Below are 24,991 nucleotides of genomic sequence, written 5' to 3'. Positions count from 1 at the left end.
AAAGATGCAAAGGAGCTGGATCTGTTTGGAAGAAATATTTATTCCACAACCAGCCTTCAGCTTAGAATATCCAATCAGCAAGCACTTCTGGGGAGATATAACTGCAACTTGTGGGACTCGATGGCGAAATTCACAGACTTGTTACCACAAGAGACTGGGCAGAAGTTTGCCTCCATCCTAGAGGAAGGCAAGGCTGTGCTAGAGTCTCCCTACAAACCGCTTTAGACACAGTGGACTCAGTGACCAAGTTGATGGCTTCTGCAGTGTCTATGCGCGGATGCTCCTGGTTGCAGTTATCCGGGTTATCCCAGGAGGTGCAGCAGGACATCACTTTTGAGGCAATACCTTTTATTCAGAGCAGACTGACCCCAGGCTCCATGGCCTAAAAGATTTGAGGGCCACATTATGCTCCCTAGGGCTATACACCCCACAAGCCTCCCAGAAGCAATTTCTCCCTTCTCTGCAACAGCCTAGATTCTCAGGCTTGTCACAATATGGTCCCTACAAGAGAAAAGAGAGAGACAGAGGCTTTAAATGTCACCACTCTGCCTCCACCTCCTCCACGACGCAGTTCCCTACGCGTCACCCGAGCGGGCTGCATCAGTCATTGAGAGGGTATGTTTGAGGACGGCATCCCAATGTCCCTTCGGATCCATGTCCCGATTTATTTCTCAACCGCCTGTCTTCATTCCTTCCTGCATGGGCTCAGGTTACATTGGACTGAGTCCTGAACACCTTACCAAATGGTTACACCCTGCAATTCTTTTCAGTTCCTCCCTCCCACTCCTTTTCCATCCCTCTTCAGGGACCTGTCTCATGAGCAACTTCTCAGCAAGGAGGTGGAAATCCTCCTAAGGGTGGGGGCTACGAAGGAAGTCCCTCAGGCATGAGGGGAAAGGGGTTTTATTCCCATTTTCTTATCCTGAAGGCCAAAGGAGGTCTCCGACCTATCCTGGACTTGCACCACCTCAACAGATATCTCAAGAGGCTGAAGTTTTGCATGGTCTCCCTAGCCTCCATCATTCCTTCATTGGATCCAGGGAACTGGTGCATCTCTCTCGACATAAGAGATGCTTACTTCCACATCTCAATCTTCCCCAGTCACAGAAGATTTCTTTGGTTTGTGGTGGACAGTGCCATTATCTGCCCCAAGGGTCTTCACAAAATGCATGGCAGTAGTGGCAGCTTACCTGCAATGTGAAGGTGTGCAGATCTACCCCTACCTGGACAACTGGCTCATCAGAGGCAGGTCACAAGCTCAGGTTCAGTACAGCATTGATCTGGTCAGGCCATCTGCCAGGTCTGGGTCTGCTTGTGAACAAACAAAAATTAACTCCTGTCCACAGTCCAGCAGATAGAGTTCATAGGTGCAGACCTCAACTCCACATAGGCCAGGGCTTTTCTCCCAGAGCCCAGATTCCGAACCATGACAGACCTCATCACACATGTTCGAGCCCACTCTCTCATGACTGCCAGCACATGCCTCAAGCTGTTGGGCCCCATGGCAGTCTGCACTCACGTTGTCTGGCATGTGCGTCTATGTCTCAGGCCACTGCAGTTGTGGCTATGCCCCCAGCTGTCACAGTTTGGAATCTGTGGTCACAGTCCCACTGCTCATCCTATCATCTCTGACATGGTGGACAGATCCTTAGTCAGTACTAACATGGTATGGACATGAGCAATACATCTCGAAGAACAACAATTACAAAAAGTTAGTAACCATTTTTTGGTTTTTAAATGTGTGCCCAGCTTTCATTTTACATAGACCTTTCACTGAAGAGGCCCATGACTAAGCTACTTCACATTTTTTAATAATTTATTAAACTATGGCAGGTATGTTTCCAATTACCCATATTAGCTGCTAAAAATATCTCTAGGGAAGGGATAGAAAGAAAAGGCAGGACCTTTACAAAACTCTGAAATCTGAGATCTCAGGGTAGGCAACTTGACCCATAGCAATACATGAGCTTGTCCATTTCAAACTGATTGATGAGGAACATTTTAAAATCTGATATTTATGTAATATATGGATGCGTGTTAGAAGCTTTGACATGACAAACGCACAGGCACTGTACTGTAAACTGCAATGGCAACAAATAACATGTTACACTGTGACCTTTTCAAGCAACAGGCTAACTGAACACAACAGCAGTTTAGAGATGCTATTTCCCTTTTGATAAATAGCAGCAATAGCGAATCATGCATGATATTCATAAGGCATGTTATTACAGTCCTAGGAGCCATAGTGTGTACCCCTTCAGATAGCTGGCTCAGTCTCCAAATGATATTCATACCAAGATAGATGTATAATTTCATTTCCAAAAATGACATGAAGATGTGACTGGAAATCTGAGGTGTGGGTCTGAGTTCTATTCTCAGAAGCAACCCACAATTAATAATTAGATTATTTTTATTTTAGCTCATAAATGGTTTGATATTGTACAGCTGCCTTTCATACACCCTGTTGAGGTTATGCCTGCACAGATGTAGTCCACTCCTCAGTGTGTTGTGTTCCCTTCTATACCTGAGCCACAGAGTCTGTTGCAGCTTTCAGCTTGACAGGCTGGCTCTTCAATTTATGCTTTTAACTCTGGAAGTCTCTAGAATCCCTGGTTTGAGCAAATTGGTGACATCCACATAAGTAGGGTCTCATCTTGGGTTTGAACTGCTGAGGGCACCATAAGCTGAGAACAACCTTCTCAGTCCAGAGGAAGCATGTAATCCACTGGTTCTTGTGTGTTGTGGCTTTGACCCACAGTGGATATGGATCTGTTACAACTTCCAGGTATGTTTTTAGCTTAAACTGTAGAGAGACCCAGAGCTGTAGAAGTCCCTGGTTCAATGCCTGGGGTGCCAGACAAGATGGTGGCAAACAACGTGCCTATTTATCCTCTAAATATCACAGAGAAAGTTAAACTTGTTCTTTATTAGAGCTGGTCAAAAAATGGGAGGGACGTTTTCTCTAAAAATTTTTTTTTTTAAAAGACCAAAATTCAAAATTTCAGCCCCCCAAATTATTTGAAATTTCCATTTATTTTCGACTAGTTCTGTGTTCTTTCTTCATACCCACATGTATTATTGTGAATTTTACCAGTTAGTGTTTTCTGCCTTTGCATTTTATTTTGATTTAGAGATTTTTAAAGTAAAAATCCTTTGTTCATAGGGGGAAAATAATACTAGGGATGGAAATGATTCTTTGTAACTTCTTGGATGTCATTCATATTGATTTGGAGAAATGATGGGATGGATTCATTCTATCTGTTAATGGTATGGTGGATGGACAGACGGCATTTATGGGACGTATCTTGGAGAGTGAGGCAAGACCAGGTACTTTGGAATCGGCTTTCTTGATCCCTGATGAAAAACAGAGCAGAGCACCTCATGTTATTCTCTAGTGACCCATCAGACAGGCCTGAGGGGAAACCTGGCCATGCTTCAGAAGTCCCTGCTAGGTGGTAGGAAAGGTTCCTGTAGTGCAGGAGTCTTTTATGTTGGAAAAAAAGAAAGATTGAAGAAATGTGGGGACCTGTTGAATGGAATGTCTTGGGATGGAGAGTTAAATACATAAAGCTATCGGTTTGTATTTAGCTCTTCAATAAATGTCTATGATCTCTGCAAGTTCTGGTTTGATTTGAACTTTCTGGTCAATATGCATCTTGTATTTCTTCATGTTTTGGATCCATTTTTCAAACAGCTTCTAACTTCTGGACCTAGAAAATATTCATGCATCATTCTGCATGCATGAATATTTTCCTTTCCACATTTCCCTGCCCACATATCCTCCCCAAAATCACTATTTGTCCCTATACCTTAGATAGATTCTCAGCTGCCCAGTTTCTACATGATGAGCTGGGAAATTGAGCATGTTATCATTATTGGCATAGGGAGAGTTTTTTGTTGGTTTTAATCATGCAAGCAAGTATAACTGGCAAACCATCCTATCCTAGCCTCTGATGATGCTTGCTTTCTGCTGGTTCTTGTGGCAGCAGAGGATGGATTTCCATATTCCAAAAGTTTGTACTGCTCTCTGAACATAGTGGTCAGTCAAGATGACAGAAAGGGAATCTAGGCTTTCGTGAATGAAATTCACCCCTATGGAGAGGGTTGGTATGGGGCTTAAAAGTAGTCAAGTGGTGTATACAGCTAGTGCCGGCCCTGTGCTGGGTGACAGATTTTTGCCCTGTGTATCAGTATGTTTAAATGAATCCTTTCTAGCCAACATTTTTCAGTAGTGAAGGATTATTTCAGTATTTTTCTATGGGTACTTGTGTTTTTTCTATTGTCCTGCTCCTGATATATTTCCACATTTAGATGTGGACCATCTATCATCTGGTTGAGGAGTTGGAACTCCTGTGTTCTCTTCTTGATTCTGCCTTCAACTTCACTCTTTTATGCTGGAGAATCCACTAAACCTTTCTGGGCTTCAGTTTTTACATTTGTGAAACAGGGATGTTACATTTCTCTCAGGAAAACTATGGGGCTTAATTTGTTATGATACTTGCTCACAAGGTGTTTAGACAAGCACAAAGAAAGTAGACTAGAAGATGAAAAAAATCTATGTATATGTTGAACATTCCAATATTCATAGAATCATAGAGTTGGAAGGGACCTCAAGAGGTCATCTAGTCCAACCCCTGCTCAGAGCAGGACTAACCTCAGCTATATCATCCCAGCCAGGGCTTTGTCAAGCCTCAGCTTAAAAACCTCCAAAGATGGAGATTCCACCACCTCCCTAGGTAACCCATTCCAGTGCTTCACCACCCTCCTAGTGAAAAGCTTTTTCCTAATGTCCAACCTAGACCTCCCCCCCGCAACTTGAGACCGTTGCTCCTTGTTCTGTCATCTGCCACCACTGAAAACAGCCTAGCTCCATCCTCCCTGGAACCCCCTTTCAGGTAGTTAAAGGCTGCTATCAAATCCCCCCTCATTCTCCTCTTCTGCAGACTAAACAAGCCCAGTTCCCTCAGCCTCTCCTCATAAGTCCTGTGCTCCAGCCCCCTAATCATTTTTGTTGCCTTCCGTTGGACTCTCTCCAACTTGTCCACATCCTTGTTGTAGTGGGGGGGCCCAAAACTGGACACAATATTCCAAATGCGGCCTCACCAATGCCGAATAGAGGGGAATGATCTGCTGGCAATGCTCCCACTAATGCAGCCCAATATGCTATTAGCCTTCTTAGTAACCAGCTGACTCATATCCAGCTTCTTATCCACTGTTACCCCCAGGTCCTTTTCTGCAGAACTGCTGCCTAGCTCGTCGGTCCCCAGTCTGTAGCTGTGCATGGGATTCTTCTGTCCTAAGTGCAGGACTCTGCACTTGTCCTTGTTGAACCTCATCAGATTTCTTTTGGCCCAATCCTCCAGTTTGTTTAGGTCCTTCCCTATCTTCCAGGGTATCTACCACTCCCCCCAGCTTAGTGTCATCTTCAGACTTGCTGAGGGTGCAATCTACCCCATCCTCCATATCATTGATGAAGATGTTGAACAAAACCGGCCCCGGGGCACTCCGCTTGTGACTGGCTGCCAGCTAGACATGGAGCCATTGATCACTACCTGTTGAGCCCTATGCTCTATCCAGTTCTCTGTCCATTTTATAATCCATTCATCCAACCCATACTTCCTTAACTTGCTGATAAGAATACTGTGAGAGACCGTATCAAAAGCTTTGCTAAAGTCAAGGTATATCACATCCACCGCTTTCCCCACATCCAATTGTTTATTGCTTTATTATTAATAGGACACCCAATGAGATATTTTGAAATATTTTTTATTAAAAGGATCATTCTCCCCTCTCCCCCACCCCCATTTATGTTGGGTTGCAGGTGAAGGACTGAATGTCTATTTTGAGACACTAGATTCACATGAAATACAGATCCTGGAAATAATTTCTTGCCTTTACAGACATCCGTCTGAGTACTTGGGCAGACAAGGATAAAGCTATGCAAGGTCTCAATCCTGCAATGTGGCCCTGGAACCCCTGCATAACTCTAAGCATGTGAGCAGTTTCATGACTTTGGGACTACTCATGTGATTAGAGTAAAGCAGATGCTTAAGTGCTTTGCTGGATAAGGCTAGATTGCTCAGCACTTTGCAGGATCAAGCCCCAGCTGGCTGCCTGAGCATAGGTGAATGCATCAGTTAGGAGTAGCTATCTCTTGTCATAGTTCTCAAACTTCCTCATGCACCCATAACTACTAATGGGAAGTCCTGGATATAACAGTTGTCTGCCCTGTCGTATTTGCTCGAATCACCACAGCACTCCATGAGTAGGCTAGCAATTGTGAAAAAGGAACAGATAATATAAATTATTGGGGCATTTTCTTCCTTTGTGGTGGTGGTTATAAGAATTTCAAGAACAAATACATCTGTGGATTGCTCGGAAACTACTCTAATTTTATTTAGACTTTACATCTGATACAAAAAATGAGCCATGTTCAATAGAATCTCTGATTTTTCTGGCATGAACATTAAAAAATATGATGAGGGTTTGTGGCTACAGTTTACAGTTTATGCTCTCTAATCAGTTAGTTGCGAACGAGTTAAGTAGTAATAAGAAAAAGCCTCAGGCCATGGACTTAGAAAGTATTCTTATTGCCCATAACAAATTTCTGAAGCAGTAAGAGGACAGGAATTATTTACTTTAGTGCTTGGAACTACCTACAAACTAAATTCAAGGAAAGTATGCAGTATAATGGCAAATATGAAATAATAGTAAGGGGACACTCTAGAATCAGTTGGGGTGAATGTCTATTCTCGGACTCTTCCTGTTCCTTCTGAAATCAATGACAAAATTTCTTATTACCTTCATTGGCCGCAGGATTTTGTACCTCTTTATTTTGAGAGATTTAACAAACCCAATATGCATTAACTATTTTATGAATTAAACAGAAAATTCTGGAAACTTTCCATACTTACGTGGCCCCATTACCATAGTACCTGAGAGTCTCACTGGCAGTGACTGACATGTGGGCAGTTGTACTCAGTGGTTGAAGCAGGAATCAGGGTCAGAATCTAGAGCCAAGGGGTAAAGCCGAAGTCAGAAATCGGATCTGAGGGTTAGAGCCATGTTCCCAGGATTGAGGAAGGCAGGAACATGGCTGGGTTCAAGGCAGAGGCAGCTGCTATCACAGCAATTGCTGAACTGCTATTGGCTTAGGAGCCAGTCTGCTGACTCCTCCCACCAGTCAGGTGGGGTAGCCACTCAGGTAGCCTCCTGCAGGGCAGCTCTGCTCTTTAATGTATTAATCCTCCCAGAAAAGTAGGAAAGTGCTGTTGTCCCTGTTTTACAGATGAGGGACCTAAGGTGCTGAGAGACTAAATTACTTGTCCAAGGTCACACAGGAAGCTTGTGGTGGAGCAGGGACTCAAACCCAGATCACCCACATCCCTTCCCTCACATATGCACAAACACATTGTGCCATTTCATGAAATGGCCCAAATTGAACTGATTGTGTACAATTTGGTCCAAGGTGAAATAAACTTAATTTCAAGAAGTCACATAAACGGTGATGCCACATAGCTATATTTTAATTTTTAATATTCTAAAGTAGTGATAGGAACCCAGCTAAGGCATTTTATCTTAACATGACTTTTATATTCATAATAGTCCATTAAAGATGGGAATTACCCTTTTCTTTGGTCTTCATATCAGTAGCAGGAATTGTGTTGTACTCTGATTCTTATTCTTTTTATTATTTGTATCACAATAGCACCAAGGAGTCCTAGTCCTTTACCTGGACCACATAGTGTATACAAAAAGACACTCCCTGTCCCAAAGAATGTATAGTCTAAGTATCTGTCATGACCAGGATGTGGGCAGTGGGTTGGAGCAGAAGTCAGGTAGGAGTAGGTTACCAGGAGATCAGCAACAGGATGTAGGAGCAGATATTGCAATGGAAGCAGCCCTGAGCAAGGAGAACCCAATTGCAAGGACAATTTTCTGTTCCTGTGTTTGGGTTAAATAGTGGCTGGGGACCAGGGCCCACGCATAATTTTTTCAGGCCCAGTACAAACTTGTAACATGGGCACCCTCCCACACAATCCCTCATCCCATACATACAATCTCATAAGCCATGACATTTTTTTTTCCCTCATGGTAATGGGGTTGCAGCCTGGGTTGGGCCCCCCAGGGCCTCTGGGTCCTGGTAAAATGTACCCTTTTCCTCCCCCATGTGGGGGCCCTGCTGGGGACTGGTCAGGACCCCCAGCCCCAAGGTTCCTCCAATCAGATTCCAGGACAAGAGCTGTCTGTTAGATTCAGCTGCTATTCTAATAGGTTGCTGGGTGGCAGGTAGGGACTGCCTGGCTCTTAAGAGGCCTGTTGACTAGGTTTCCATGATCCCTGACCGCATCAGACAAGAGACAACAGATACAGACAGGAGAGTACAAGTAAGCAATGTGACAATATTAGTTAGCATGATAGGCAGGGGACAGTAATTTTGAACAATATATTCAGCAGCAGTATAATCCTTCCCAGGTATAAATCCATAATAATCCAATAATCGTTGCCACTAATGTTGCACCAGTGCAAGACTGGAGTGAGATAAGTATCTGGGTACTCATGTGTCCTCCATCGCTGCAGTATCTGAGCGTCTCTCAAACATCAATAGATATCTTCACAACATCCTGTTGATGTACATGAGTAGTATATTCCCTATTTTACGAAGAGCTGGTGGAGATATAAAGAGATCAGTTGTGGGTACTTAACACTTGAACTCTTTTGAAAATCTGGCTCCACGTGACTTGCCCAAATTCATGCAGGAAGTCCAGTGGCAGATCTGCAAATAGAGCTCACATCTCCCAAGTCTCGGTCCAGTGCCATTACCGCAGTGCCATCCTTCCTAAGCAAATGGCCCTGTGTTTCTTAAATTTGGAAAACTTGCATTACACAAGGTACACAGAGACAAATAGAAGTAGTCGCAAAACAGAATAAACCATTTGGCTGTCCTGCGAAAACATTCAGAGGAATTCAACTGTAGTTTGGAACGACTCAGTGGTCCTTTATTATGTGTTTCTGGACAATCTATTCAAACAATGCAGAGGATGCTGGCCATTGAAAGGAAAGCACATTCGGTGCTTTCGGAAACTTGTGTGGGGAGCCAACTTTTCTGGGTGGTATAATATATTATAAGTCCATTTCAATGGAATTTCAGTGTTTATAGCATTCTCCATATGTAAGACACAATATAATAAGAGCCATATAAGGAGTGTGAATCTTTCATTCTCTCTCGATTCATACAAAAATGTTTAATTTTCCTTAGCAACCCTAGAGCAAGCGCAGAGAACGTCTTTTTTGTAAGAGATTTGTAAATCTGCCTTTGAAAACAGAGTGGAGAGAGGTACGTTTTGTAGGGGAATTGGTAGTTTTTCTAATCTTCAGTACATTAGATTATCGTTCTTGTGTGGTTTCATGCTGATGTGTTGGGGTTTTTTAAAACTACGGTTCATTATCTCTGAATAAATATCCAGCATTTAGAAAACAATTTTAACACATTTTCTCCTGAAGGAGAAAAGTACACAACTATTGATTTCAGAGAGAAATTAGTGTATTTTTCTTGCTGCGACCTTACAGATTTCATTTAGCCATGCAATAAGATTTTGTTCTGTTAAAAAAATGGTGTATTTTACTGTTAATTTGAAGAGCTTTTAGTAAAACACTAGTGATTAAATACTGAAAATGAAATTAGATGTAAAAGCTAACCAAAACTTGCATTCACTTGGTCAAAGTAATATTATACAATGTAGTCAAATCAGCTCTTTAGAACAAGTCCCAAGGATAGCCAAATTGCGTTTGAAAGGTGAATAAACACACCTTAGCTGATAAGGACCTTTATGACTATTAGAGATGAGCTTTTGCCAATTGTGTTTGACTGCTAGTGGGAAGGCTTGGAGAATGAAAAGTTTGTCACTGCATGGCAGATAATGAAACCTCCCTTTGCTGCTCTAATTTGCTGCAGTGCCAAAACTAAATTCAAGGAAAAGGGTAGCAAACAAACAAATAAATTATGCAAGCAACTCTTAAATAATTAGTGACTCTTTCCTCCGTTATTCCTGGCTTGCTAGTTTAGAGAGGCCTCACATTTAAGGAAGATCAGGAAGTGTGTTAACATTTACGAGCACTCTGAAAAACTGGAACAGGCATATATCCAATAAATACTGGGGGTATATCTCCCACTGGAGTTAGTGGCGGGTAAGGGAGGAGTAATTTTGGTACTTTGTGCCCTGGGAATAGGACAAAGTGAGATGAAGAGGGAGAAGGAACACTACTGTGCTCTGTGATATAGTACAACATCCTCGCAATGGTTATACTTCAGTACCAGTTTCCAATTTAAGTCATCTGGCAACAGCACATCTTTAAATCCCTGAGAAGAGGCAATGTCTCTGGAAATACTGTGAACACAGCAGTAGAGTGAGTCCCTCATCTGCAGGACTCACAGTGCCCACAATGAGGACTTTTCACTGACCTGGGGAAAAGATTCCAATTTGGTATTGTTGGATCTCCGCTGTAATCATGTGGATTATTCTTGGAGTAGGAGCTGGGAAAGGAAAATGAAAATATTTCCTTCTTCCTGAAAGTGGCACCCATCATTCTGGCTAAACTGCTATTCAGTTATCTGCAACTTTCCACAAATCCCCACCTGTAAAAGGTCTTTAAATATTGCAGTGTATTGAAAGGCTAGAAGATCCACTGAGGTTCTAGTGCAGTGCTTTGCTCTGTGGGCAACATCATGCTCTTTGCAGGCTGATGTAACAGCACCGTATCACCACATGAGCACTCTCTTAGGATTCTGCGATGTTACACTCAGTGTTAGGACACTTAAGTGGTGAGTGAGGGAAACATTTTCATTTCCCTTTTCACCCCCAGCACTTATTACATCAAAACCTCACTACCTGCACACATCATCCACAGTCCCATAAGTGCAGATTGAGGTTTTGCATTTATTTATTTGTTTGAAGTATCTTTGGTGGTGATTTATTTTAATAGGACAAAGCTGATTCAAATTCTTGGAATTAAATATTTCTTGTAATCAAAAATAGGCTTTTTTGGGGGGGGGGCAAATTTGAAATTTTTGCACAATTTCCTTACCCGCCCCCCCCCCCCCCCCCCCCCCCCCCCCCCCCCCCCCCCCCCGAAACCCAAAAATCAAAAAAGTTTTGTTTGTTTGTTTGTTTTTTTTTTCTTTGCCTCCCTCAAAAGAAGAAAGGTGGGGGGAAAGGCAGAGGGTAAAATGAAAAACTGGAAATTTTTAGAAGCAAAAATTGCAATGAAAACTTTCAAATTAATGAAAAGTTGTTCTCTTCACAAAATTTCCAATTGGTCTAATTTCTTTGCAACATCTCCTGGCATCTCCTTGCTCTTTTAATCATGTTTCTTGCAGAGTTATCAAACCAGAACAATCTATAATCCATAATGGCTCTCCCTGACATTAGTACAAAGGGTACTGCATTTGGCTTCAAAACTGTGGCTCTAGGTATATGAGTAACACTAAGATTGCAGAGGTTATATTTTAAGTGTTTAAAGTGGGTATTGACTAGTGATAGGAGATGTTGGTAGGTTTGATACAGTTTGAATAACTCCTCAAGCTTCAGATATTTCTCTGAACTTTAACTCAATGAACCAAACCTCTTCCGATTACAAAATAGAGCTCAAGTTTGGTCTTTTTGGTAGTCCTGTGAAACAGTTCTTGTGTCCCATCTCCCAAATATACCCGGTTCTTGGATGTGATGATTACATGGCTATAAATGTTGAAATTAACATATTACCAGACTGGATAGACTAGTATTTATTTTAGTATCCTGTCTCCGACAATGGCCAGCACCAGACACAACAGAGTAATGTACAAGAAACTCTGTAGTGGTCAATTATGGGGAAAAAACACACAGAATCATAGAAATGTATGGCTGGAAAGGTCATCTAGTCCAGCCCCCTTACTCAGAGGCTGGACCAGGTAAACCTAGACCATTCCTGACAGGTGTTTTTCCAACCTGTACTTAAATCTTCAGTGCTGAGGATTTCACAAACCTCCATGGTAACTTATTCCAGTACTTAACTATCCTTCTAGTTAAGTTTTCCCTAATATCTAACCTAAATCTCATTTGTTGCACATCAAGCCTATTACTTTTTGTCCTAAATTCAGATGACATGGAGAACAATTGATCTCTGCCCTCTTTATAAAAGTCCTTAACATATTTGAAGATCGTTATCCGCTCCCCTCCACCCCACAGTCTTCTCTTAAGACTAAACATGCCTAGGGTTTTTTAAACTTTTCCTCATAGGTCACATTTTATAAACCTTTTTTTCATTTATGTTGCTGTCCTCTGGACTCTTTCTAGTTTGTTCACACCTTTCTTAAAGTGTGTTGTTCAAAACTAGACACAGTACTTCAGCTGAGTGCCCAGTACCTCAGTGTCTTTCGTATGACACTCCAGTTAAGACATCTCAGAATAATAGCCTTTTTTCAACTACATCACATTGTTGGCCCATATTCAATTTGTGATCCACTAGAACCCCTAGATCTTTTCCTGCAGCATGAATGTCTAGCCTTTTTGTATGATCTTTGAAAACTCACCATTATCTTTGAAAACTCGTGGTGATTGGGGGTGGTCCCGGATGATTGGCAAAAGGCAAATTATTGCCCATCTTTAAAAAAGGGAAGGAGAATTCAGGGAACTACAGACCAGTTAGTCTCACCTCAGTCTCTGGAAAAATCTTGAAGGAAATTGGGTCCACAAGGAATCCATTTTGAGGCAATTGGAAGAGAGGAAGGTGATCAGGAACAGTCCGCATGGATTCACCAAGGGCATGTCATGCCTGACCAACCTGATTGCCTTTTATGGTGAGATGACTGGCTCTATGGATGTGGGGAAAATGGTGGATATGATATACCTTGACTTTCGCAAAGCTTTTGATACCGTCTCTCTCCGTATTCTTATCAGCAAGTTTAAAGAAGTGTAGCTTAGATAAATAGACTATAAGATGGATGGAAAGCTGGCTAGATCATCGGGCTCAACAGGTAGTGCTCAATGGCTTGATGTCTAGTTGACAGCCAGTAATAAGAGGAGTGCCCCAGGAGTCAGTGCTGGGGCTGGTTTTGTTCAACATCTTCATTAATGATTTGGAGGATGGGGTTGATTGCACCCTCAGCAAGTTTGCAGATGACACTAAGCTAGGGGGAGTGGTAGATACCCTGGAAGGTAGGGATAGGATACAGAAGGACCTAAACAAACTGGAGGATTGGGCTAGAAAAAAATCTGATGAGGTTCAACAAGGATAAGGGAAGAGTTCTGCACTTAGGACAGAAGAATCCCATGCAGTGCTACGGACTGGGGACCAACTGGCTTGGCAGCAGTTCTGCAGAAAAGGACCTGGGGGTTACAGTGAACAAGAAGCTGGATATGAGTCAACAGTGTGCCCTTGTTGCCAAGAAGGCTAACGGCACATTGGGCTGCATTAGTAGGAGCATTGCCAGCAGATTGAGGGAAGTGATTATTCCCTTCTATTCGGCACTGGTGAGGCCACATCTGGAGTATTGTGTCCAGTTTTGGGCTCTCCACTAAAGAAAGGATGTGGACAAATTGAGAGTTCAGTGGAGGGCAAAACAAATGATTGGGGGCTGGAATACGTGACTTATGAGGAGAGGCTGAGGGAACTGGGCTTGTTTAGTCTGCAGAAGAGGAGAATGAGGAGGGATTTGATAGCAGCCTTAACTACCTGAAAGGGGATTCCAGGGAAGATGGAGCTAGGCTGTTCTCAGTAATAGATGAAAGGACTAGGAGCAATGGTCTCAAGTTGCAGTGGGGGAGGTCTAGGTTGGATCTTAGGAAAAAGCTTTTCACTAGGAGGGTGGTGGAGCACTGGAATGGGTTACCCAGGAAGGTGGTGGAATCTCCATCCTTAGAGATTTTTAAGGTGCGACTTGACTGACAAAGCCCTATCTGGGATGATTTAGTTGGGTTGGCCCTGCTTTGTGCAGGGGGTTGGACTAGTTGGTCCCTTCCAACCCTAATCTTCTATGATTCTATTTTTGTGTTTTGTTTTTTCCTTCCCGTGTACAGTACTTTGCACTTGTCTTTACTGAATTTCAACTTGATGATTGGTCCAATTGTCCAACTGATCAATTTATTGAATTCTAATATTGTCCTCCAAAGTGCTTGCAACTCCTCCGAGTTTCATGTCCTCCCAAATTTTATAAACATACTCTCAACTCCTTGCTGATGTCCCGTCCCCCTGGCTGCAGCAGGGAAACCACACACATCCTGTATCCCCGTGCGCTCCACCCGGTCCCTAGGCAGTGACTCTTCTTCAGCCACGGGGAACGGAGATCAGTGCTCCCCTCCCTCTGGCTCTAGCAGGGACCCCAGCGCCTGTGGACCCAGGCAGAGTGTTTTGCTGTGCTCCCTGCTACAGACAGGGGGAGGGGAGTGCTGATCTCCCATTCCCTTGGGTGCAGCAAGGAGCCTGCACTGTTCTTGTAACCTGAGTCCTTAGGCAGCAGTTCCATTCTGCAGCCAATGGGAGGAAGCAGCGGGCCACTTTGAAAGACTCCGCGGGCCACGGGTTGGGAACCATTGCTCTAGGGGCTTACAAACTGACTGTTTAATAATTTGTTCCGGTATCTTACCAGGTATAGAAGTTAGGCTGACTGGTTTATAATTCTCTGGGTCCTCTTTGTTCCCCTTTTTACAGATAAGTACTATGTTTGCCCTTCTCCAATCCTCTGGGACCTCGAAGATAATTGCTAATGCTAGTGCTTCAGCTAGTTATTTAAGTACCCTAGTGTGAATTTTATCAGACCCTGCCAACTTGAATGAATCTAACTTATCTAAATATATTCTTTAATCTATTCTATCTGACCCCTATCAATTAATTGTTGGTTTATGCCCTGAAGCATGAAGTTTCATATCCCTTCTATGGTTTTGTTAACCTAGCTAATGTAAATATGAATGTTCTCATTACAGAAACAGGCCCAGATTTTCAGAAGACCATCACCAGATTGGCTATAGCTGTCACTGCTGGGTGATGAGTAGTTTTGAAAATCAGGCCGTTTAGATGCCTAAGTAAGAACTGAGCTCCTTAAAATAACGGTCTCTAATAGTCACACAGCAAAGCATCTACAATCTTATCTGTGATGTCTAATTTTGGTTTTGAACCTGCAGTGGGTGCTTTAGGAAGGCATGAGATAATTAGCCATACTGGAATTTGACCAAGATACTGGGACTTGCAAAATGTGTCGTGAGATCTTTAGAGTGCTCCCCTTGCATCTTACTGGGGCATTGGCTGAGTATCAACTGAGCAAGATGCATCTGTGACTGAATAACTACTCAGCTTTTTGCAGCACAGTGGACTTGCATTTGCTTATGAGATCTGATGTGATCATAGGCATCAAGTGTGGATTTTCCACAAGCATCTGACAGAACAAGGAGCAACGGTCTCAAGTTGCAGTGGGGAAGGTCTAGGTTGGACATTAGGAAAAAGTTTTTCACTAGGAGGGTGGTGAAGCACTGGAATGGGTTACCTAGGGAGGTGGTGGAATCTCCATCTTTGGAGGTTTTTAAACTGCGGCTTTGGCTGGGATTATTTAGCTGAGGTTAGTCCTGGTTAGTCCTGCTTTGAGCAGGGGGTTGGACTAGATGACCTCCTGAGGTCCCTTCCAACTCTGATTCTATGATTTGGGGTATATCTTTCCTAGAGCAAGAATTAAAACTTTTTTTTTTTTAAATCAATTTCTAGGGAGAAAAGGGTTTTGATTGTTTGGAAAAAGAATTGTATAATCCAGTGTTCTGGAAATCAACACAGATTGAAACTAATGGCAATTCATGTGAGTGACAGGACTGACAAGACTTATCGAACATGACTGGTTTCATCAGAATGGCATCAGAGCTGGGAATGATCAAAATCCACCAGCCCCAGCATAACCTGCAGTGTTTGAGAGGCAAAGCACTTGTGTAACCTCAAGCCATCAGTTGGTTGCATAAATTAGTTTCCCCACTCACCATGTAGCCATAAGGTACACACACTCCCTTCGCCCCCTCCCCCAGATTGTTGTTAGACTCCCCCCCCCCCCCCCCAAAAAAAAACAAAACAAAAACAAAAACAAAACAAAAAAAACAATGAAGTTGTGTAGGAAGAAGGGGTGTAAAAGCAAACAAACCCCTGGATGAACCTTATTAAAATAAACATAAATAAGGGACTAGCTCATCAGGAGGTGTAAATCAGCATAACTATGTTTACTTCAGCAGTGCTACCTTGATTCATGCTGAGTATCTGGCTCTTAATCTTTTAGGAAGACAATACACATCAGCAGTTTCTGGCTTCAACTTCAGGCACATTGTAGCAGCTTGAATTTCAGCCAGGGGATGCTCAGCACTTTGTGAAAATCAGGCCCCTTCACGGTTTCAGGTCAAGTATAAAAAACCAGAGGAGCCCAGAATCACTTTTGAAAATTTGGGCCATCATTTTTAAGGCTCAGTCCTGAATGAAGCAGAGCATTGCTGGAGGATGCTGAAGACTGTTAAATCCCACTGACTTTGATCTGCTCAGCTCCTTGCAGAATTGATCCCATAGTGCTCTAGATCACCAAAGACTAATAGAGGCACTAATTCTTCATTGCAAGATGGGTAGTAGAGAGGTAAATACAATCGCCTTTATAGATATGGGAAGGTGAAACACAGAAATCTAAAGCTCTCTGGGGTGGGGACTGTCTGTTCAGTGTGTGTGTGTGTGTGTGTGTGTGTGTGTGTGTGTGTGTGTGTGTGTGTGTACAGTGACTAGCAGAGTGTGGCTTTGATCTTTGATCCTTTAGGCTTTATTACAATGCAAATAATTAGTAGTAATATCATCATGGCCTTGTATGACTGCTGAATATTAATATTAACAATAATGATAATAAATTCAGTCCTTCATTATGCCCACATAACCCCCTAAATCAGCAGGGACACAATTTTCAAGCACAGGGCAGTGGCTTGCCCAAATCAACATAGTTTATTTGAGAAGTGGATATTAACTGAAGAGTTACTGGTTCATAATCCTGTATTCAATCCACTAGTCCTGCATTCAATCCACTAGGCCACTCTGCTCTTATTACAATGTAAACAAACAGGCCCATGCTGTAGTTCCGAATTATTTCCTTTTTTCTTTTCTCCTGCAGATTTATAAGAAATATGACAATTTGTATACGGTGGAAGTCAACAATGCACGTCAGTTGGTGGAAATTGCAGCCAGAGATATTGAAAAACTACTGAGTAACAGATCTAAAGCCCTGGTGGTGAGTACTAATTGGATCTCTGTCCTATACTTATTTCTCATTCTTTTTGCGTCTGCATGTTTTACTGAAGCTTGTTTTTACTACTGTTGTTTTTGCTGTCTATAAACTTAGGGGCAATGTCAGCCTGATGGGTACAAGATGTGACATGCAGAATGATGGCTTGTGACTTTGTGATAGAAAATCAACTCATTAGTTAGTTGGCATAGGGCACACGCTTATTATAATGATTGACATATTAGGAACCCAAGCCAAATGGCAAATCAAAAGATAAATAGGTTGAGAAATATTCCTATGAGTGATGCACATGAATGTTCATGACATGAAGATGATAGTACTGTACAATCATTAGTAATCTTGAAAAATTGAATGAATACAGGATCCTCTAATGTAACTTTTTTTTCCTATTTTTCTAATTTGTACATTATCATGTGTTTGTGACAGACACCCTGTGAAAGTTGGGTTATACAGGATGTATCTCTAAGTGAATCCATCAGTTTTTATCTCTATCTTTTTAATCCCCAAGTCTTTCATGATGGTAGCACCTTATTCTCCTCTTCCAAAAATGTGTCCGTATGTCTGCTGAAGCAGATTCATTTCACTGTGTGTTTGTTCTATTGCTGACTCACCATTTTACTCCATATTTCAACCACCTTCAGTGTAAACGAAATTCATCTTGAAATTTTTATAAGTCTGTCCTCTGTTATGATCCCTTATGTTTCGAATTACAAGTCATTGCTATTTCAAACTGCTCATTGGCAGTGATACTTTTCTGTCCAGTCCTCTAAATAGCTGAAGTCTGGCTAACTGCATCTAATAATTCATACCCACAAAACCCTGATTCATTTCAGAGTAACCTTCTGCTGCTGTGGTTTTCAGTCTCAACAATGCCCTTCCTAAAAGACGCTGACCAGACTTGCATGGAGCACTCCAAGTGTTCGCTCACATGCTTTTCATGGTGTTAGATATAGACACAAGAATGCCTTGAAGAGGGATCGAAGGGATTGAACAATAGACTGGGAGATGGGTCACTTGAGTTCAATGTATGTCTTCACACTGACTCTTTGTGTAGCATGGGACAAGTCACTTACAGCCAGATTGTGGTTGCCCATTTAGGAGTGGGGGGGGGGGGGAGAGGGCACAAGCAGGCATCATCGCACTCCAGTTGTACCTTGGTCAAATGCTAGCCGGGTAGCTGAGGAGTGAAACCATTGCTCCATGTTAGCCTTCAGTACTAGCCTTCTTACAGATGCTGAGGGAAGCCATGAACTTGCATCTGCCAGTATAGTGGTCGGGGATAAAGTCACCACGTCCTGTACCCATTTAAAGGGTTGTGGATTTGCCATTGCTTATTGTGCTTCTCCAGGAGGAGTTCCTGATTCGTATTCCAGATCCCTTCTCTTTCCCCATCCTTAATGCAGAGCTATATCTTTAAAGCACAGTCATTTAACCTCTCTGTGCCTCAGTTTACCCAAGTGTAAAATGGATACCATGCTGTTCACCTACAGTGTGTCACTGCATGTTCTGAGCCTGGCTTAGTGTTCACATTAGCACATGAATATTGCATGGAAGATGTATTGTGGAGTAAGGTGTTATATTGATGACTACTTTTTAGACACTTGAAAACATCTATTTCCCCACTCCAGTAATTCAAACCATTGTACACCTAAGGCAGTGTTGCCAGTTTTTGCAATTTGATTGTTAATCTCACAAACTTTATTGTTTTTCTTAAAATCTCAGCTGCTGAAATCAAAAGAATGTGAGGATCTTAGTTTTCATTTTAAACAATAAGTTTCTAGCCCTCATTATTGCTCAGAAAATCTTGAAAAGTCAAGTGAATTCATTCTAAAGGCTCAAAACCAAGAAGGCAAATAGAAAGAAGTACCAAATTATTCTTTTAAAATACTCCATGATTTTTTAGCCAGTGTCATGATCTTTTGGGGGCCTGATTCATAATTTTTCGGTGCTTAGGGTTGGTAATGCCACAAATGATGTGTATCTAGTACAGGGCTCATTGTTTATGCCAGTGGGGCTGTAATCTCCTGATGCATATGAGAAACTCCTGTTGAAACCTCAGAGGATCAGACTCCTGACATCTGTACTCACCTTGCCACTTTATCTACGAAGAGTGAAATTCACGTCTGCACAGAAGGCCAGAATCGGTTATAGGCATCACTTAAACTAGTGGTTCTCAACCAGGGGTATGCGTACCCCTGGAGGTATACAGAGGTCTTCCGGGGATACATCAACTCATCTTGACATTTGCCTAGTTTTACAACAGGCTACATAAAAAGCACCAGTGAAGTCAGTACAAACTAAAACTTCATACAGACAATGACTTTATACTGCACTATATACTATACACGGAAATGTAGGTACAATATTTATATTCCAATTGATTTATTTTATAATATGGTAAAAATGAGAAAGTAAACCATTTTTCAGTAATAGTGTGCTGTGATGCTTTCCTATTTTTATGTCTGATTTTGGAAGCAAGTAGTTTTTAAGTGTGGTGAAACTAGGGAGTACACAAGACAAATCAGACTCCTGAAAGGTTGAGAAAGGTCTGGAAAGGTTGAGAGTCACTGACTTAAACCCTCTGCACAGATGTGAATTTTGCTCAGTCTCTTAGATCCTAATGCTCCCTCTTTTTGGTGCTGGAAAATCTCAAATTACCATTTGTAGCTGGCCTTTGAGGTGTGTTTAATTATCTGAGGATCTCTGTGATTTACAAATATTAATTAAGCAAATACAACAGATGCATCAGACCCTCCTTGGATGAGCGTACATTCGATATATATATATATATATAGCCCTCATCCAGCCTACCACAATTGCATATTCATCTGCTCCAGTTGGCAAAGCATTGTGTTGGACTTCTGCACACTCCCAGTATTTAAGTGTTTACCTCTATTCCTATAAAGTGCGTGTGTGCGCACGTACGTACGTACGTATGTACTGGTTGTTTAAATCCTAGTCAGTTCCTTTCAGAATATTGTGTGCCATTATATTAAATACCTATAAATCCTTCAAAAATCATAATTTCCTCTCTGATGCAGCTGTGAAATGTTATATGGGAATAGTCTAGGGTGGATTTAGTCTCCAAAAGACTTTTTTTCTTTTTGTAACTACTGACAAATGTTTTACAGATAGGTTTGGTATATATTACCACACTATTGCCAAGTATTCAAAATCATGAATCAGGTATTCCAAAATCATGAGATTGGCTTAATAATCATGAGATTAAAAAAAAAAAAAAAAAAAAGAAAAATTGTGGTTCTTTTTATTCATTTTCTGGTTCCGATCCTTTAGGGTACATTCAAGTCAAACTTTTAAGCTTTTCCCCACAGCCATGTGGGCGAGAAATGTTTTTTAAATGAAAGCTGAGATTCCCATGTATTCACAAGACTCCAAGAGCTGGGTCTTTCATAAATACGCCAAGACTCTCAAAAGTATAATGAGATTTGGAAATACTGTTACCAACTTCAGTCTTATTGCTGGCCTTTGTTCTCTGTTAATTATGAGTCTGAGATTAGTCTGTTCATTTAGGGTCTCCTGTGCCATTACCTTACATTAAAAATTACCTATTTCATTTATCTTTCCATAAACCTAAATGGTTGAGTTACTTCGCATTGCTTTTTCAGTTCACCAGCTTCCTGCTTTTGTCCTCACCAGTGCACGTGGTGACTTCTGGGTTATGCCCTACTCCAGGTCATTTTTATACACTTGTGCTACTCCCTTGTTATCTTCTGAATCTTAACCTGTTACCTTCTACTAGCAGTTCTTCTTCACTTCCCAGGCATATTTCTGTCTTGCAGTAACTTCCCCATATGCCTTACTGATTTCGTAAACAGATCATCTGTGCTGCACAAAGTTGATCTGAAATCTAGATATGTTTATATCTACGGCATCAACTTTGGCTCTGAGAGCAGGAATGGAGTCAGGCATAGCTGTTACTAATCACTACTGTGGGTTTTTTACCATTGAGACTAAAGTGTCTCAAAGTGTTAATTAAGAGCGAATATGATGCAAGAAAACGATACGGCTTCCAGTATTTCAGGATCTCCTGAGGGAGATACCAGTGAATGACATCAGCGGTCTCATTGTTCACGTACTGGCATAGCCAAGGGACTCCACTGGTAAACGATGTTCCCTAGGCATGGTTCAGAAACAAAACTGGGGCAAGGTTATAATAAGCAAACATTGGTAGTCACTTTTTCCCAATAATATACTGGTTTCCCTCAAGTTGCAGGGGTCCCGATAAATGAAAATGAATGCTTCTGTAACAAAATCTGCAGTGTTGTAATGCACCCTGTGCTAAGCATCGGTAACCTATATGATGATTTTTGAACAATATTATCTGATTTTGTACATGATATATGAAAGTGTCATTCCATCAAGCTCTGGGGGGAACTCAGAGAGGATTCATTATTCTATTTCTGGTCTGCATATATTAAGAAAATAGAATTACATTTATATGGAGAGTTTATTGTGGGGAAAAAATGGATGAAGATAGCAAGTACTCTTTCAGCAAGAAGACATATTATGTTTGATTAATCATCATCTTTCCTTTTAGTTAGGTTGATATATTTGCTAATCCCAAAAAGTAAGACTGTCCACACCTCATAATCTGCCAAAGCCCAAATATGGAACACAGTGTCACAAAATTCCAAATGAGGCACACAAATATTAGAATTGTGCAGAAAATGCTGTGGAGTTTCTTCTTGTAGTATCACTAGATCTTTTTCTTTCTGGTGCCAGGATTCTTTATTTCTACTGGAAATAATTTTTCTTCCATAGAAGTTTGGGGGCACCATTTTTGTATAGAATTCAAATATTCTCAGAACTGAAATGAATGATATTCTTCAAAATGAGAGAGATTTGAGATGCATGAGTCCATCTGGCCATGTCTATGTGGGCAAATAAAGCTGTGGTTTTCAAATAAATTAAACTAATCTGATTGAGGTAATTCTTCAAAAGTCCGTTTAATGCCCTTATAGGCACAGTTCAATACCTTTAAGATAGATGGCTACAACATGATTAGCTCAATAATATTAAATAGAGCTGGTCTGGAATTTTCTGTCAAAACAATTTTGGATGAAACATGCAGTTTTTGCAAAATTGGAATTTTTTGTAGGAAAGCGTCTTCAATTTTGCAGAAAATTTTTTGATTTTCCACTTGGTTTCAAGGCAAAACAACATTAAACTACAGCTCCATGTTACCCGATCTGGCATAGTATTGCAGATGTCCAATGCCCACATTCTCCTCCATTGGCTGGGATCCCTGGCCAGTTGACGTCTCTCATGCTGCAATGTGGTCTTCTGTCTGACTGGGAGATCATGGGAGATGTCATCCAGCCAGGGAGCTGACCCATAGGGGAGAATGGGGCATAAATCACCTGAACAACATAGGCAGATGTAGTTTAATGTTGAACTGACTCAAAATGAAATGCTTTGACATTTCCAAATGAAAAATATTTTGAAGGTTGAAAAATTCCAAAAAATTTTGATTTTTCAATTCTTTTTTGTGATTTGGGAATGCTAAAGTATCGGAATTTCTCATGGGACAAATTCCATTCGTTGCTCGGCTCTAGTATTAAGCCACCTACTCAAACGTTGAGGGTGTTCTATTGAGTTAGCTTAACTCAGCTGAAAAATAAGGCCTCTGAGATTAAGCATGGTTATTTTAATACTACCTCTGAATGGATACCTGCTTAACCATGCAGCCAGTTAAAAGCCTTTTCTTGTTGTAACAGGATAAAATGTGAAAAAAGGGCATTTATAGTATCCTTAATATTTGTGTGATTGAAGACTTCCTTCCATGTTCTGAATACAGCAATATTATCTTTTTTGACAATTATTCTAAGGCCAGATGAGACCATTATAATCATTTCATCAGACCTTCTGTGTAAGCCAGGCCATAGAACATACACTACTTCAAACAGGAATTATTTTGGTTGTCTTTTTTTTTTTTTTTAAATAATCTAATCGTGATTTAAAAATTGCCAGTAATATCAACAGTTTAAAAAAAGTTTGTTTTTTTTCTCTCTATATTGGCAACAACACTGATTTTTTTCAGGAATGTGCTGCAATTGACGAGTATATTTAGTGTAGGCGGTAGTGTGATGTAAGCAGGTGATGACCTTTTACCCAAAGATTTTGAAGTGCAATCTATATTGTTCAACTGATCAAAACATAGCCTCTGCGCATGTGATCTCTTGCGCACATAATTTTTGTGCAATATCACATGTTGGCCTAACTCACTCATGGAAGCCAATACAAATTAACTAGATTAAAAAAAAAAAGTTGTGCTTAATCGTAGCTTTAATCATACTGCTAAATAACAATACCAATTTAAATTTATTGTAAATATTTTGGATCTTTTTCTACATTTTCAAATATATCGATTTCAATTACAACGGAGAATACAAAGTGTATAGTGCTCACTTTATATTTTTTATTACAAATATTTGCACTGTCAAAAAGATAATGAAAAGATATAGTATTTTTCAGTTTATTTCACACAAGTCCACTCAGTCCTACTTCTAGTTCAACCAATCGCTAAGACAAACAAGTTTACAGACATGTAGTGTGCTGGTGGTCACCCCCACACATTCCGACTTGGAGGGAGGCCACACCACATCACCTGGATCACAGTCAGTTGGCAGGGGAATTAGCCAATCAAGTGTCAAGGCTTATCCCTGCTGAGCAGGGCCAAGCAGCAAAGCAGTTGAGGTCGCTCTGACCTTTAGGCTGGTCAGCGCAAATAAGCAGTCTACAGGGCTCAGGCCCTCAGGTAGGGTGGAGTAACAAACGGTTGAGGGGCTCTAGCCGTCAGACAGGGCAGAGCTATAGGGAAACACAGGCTGTTTGGCCTAAGATGAGAAAGTTGCCACCCCAGGGGTGGGGTTGGCAGGAGGGTGTAGGAGTACCTGGTCCCACCCTACTCCACTGGGTCCCAGCCCAGGGCCCTAATAGTGGCCAGTGGGTCAGCAGGGATTCCACCAAAACATGCTGATGCAAACACCCACAGCAAAAACCAGATTAAAGTCTGGTTTGCTTGGGCTACTTCCTACCATGATCCAGGGAGGGGCTCCATCGGCCTCGTCAGGATAATAGGCCACTGGAAGCTTCAGCAGCTCCTCTCCGGACTCTGTCTCCATCCAGGTCAGGGCACCACCTGTCTCGGTAGAAGAGCCGGAGGCCTGCAGCTAGCAGGGCACATCTGTCTCCTTCGCTGTCTCCCTCTCAACTGAACTGAGCTGGAGGCACTGCCTTTTATACTTCCTGTCCTGCCCCTCAACTTCCGGTGGGAGGGACAGGCCTGGCTTGACTCTGCCCATGCAGGCACAGAGGGTGACCCCTCTCCCTTTTGCTTGGAGGGAGGCCACACCATTTCGCTACTAGGAGGTAATGCTGCCTGCTTCTTCTTTACCATGTCACCTGAAAGTGAGAACAGGCATTCATATAGCACTGTTGTAGCTGGCGTTGCAAGGTATTTATATGCCAGATATGCTAAACATTCATATGCCCCTTCATACTTTGACTTGTAGGCGCTAAAGTTTTAGCTTGTTTTGGTTTTGAGTGCAGTTGTATATTAAAAAAAATCTACATTTGTAAGTTACACTTTCACAATAAAGGGATGCACTACAGTACTTGTATGAGGTGAATTGAAAATACTATTTCTTTTGGGTTTTTTTACACTGCAAATATTTGTAATAAAAATAAAGT

The 24,991-nt window shown here is 41.6% G+C and overlaps 1 protein-coding gene across 10 annotated transcripts in view; it reads left to right on the top strand.

The window, feature by feature from the left end:
• Positions 1 to 24,991, top strand: part of CACNA2D1 (calcium voltage-gated channel auxiliary subunit alpha2delta 1) — a 623,614-nt gene that overhangs the window by 82,494 nt on the left and 516,129 nt on the right. For all 10 annotated transcript variants that reach the window (XM_067564557.1, XM_067564550.1, XM_067564549.1 and 7 more), the window contains one exon: positions 17,147 to 17,263. In XM_067564557.1, the coding sequence (XP_067420658.1) occupies positions 17,147 to 17,263 (117 nt within the window). The remainder of the gene's footprint in view (positions 1 to 17,146; positions 17,264 to 24,991) is intronic.

Source organism: Emydura macquarii, unplaced genomic scaffold (assembly GCF_026122565.2).
Source record: "Emydura macquarii macquarii isolate MOO-44397 ecotype Brisbane River unplaced genomic scaffold, CSIRO-AGI_Emac_v2 contig_2636, whole genome shotgun sequence".
NCBI classification, from domain to species: domain Eukaryota; kingdom Metazoa; phylum Chordata; order Testudines; family Chelidae; genus Emydura; species Emydura macquarii.
The sequence above is the reverse complement of the archived record's forward strand: the minus strand, read 5'-3'. Positions and strand labels throughout refer to the sequence as shown.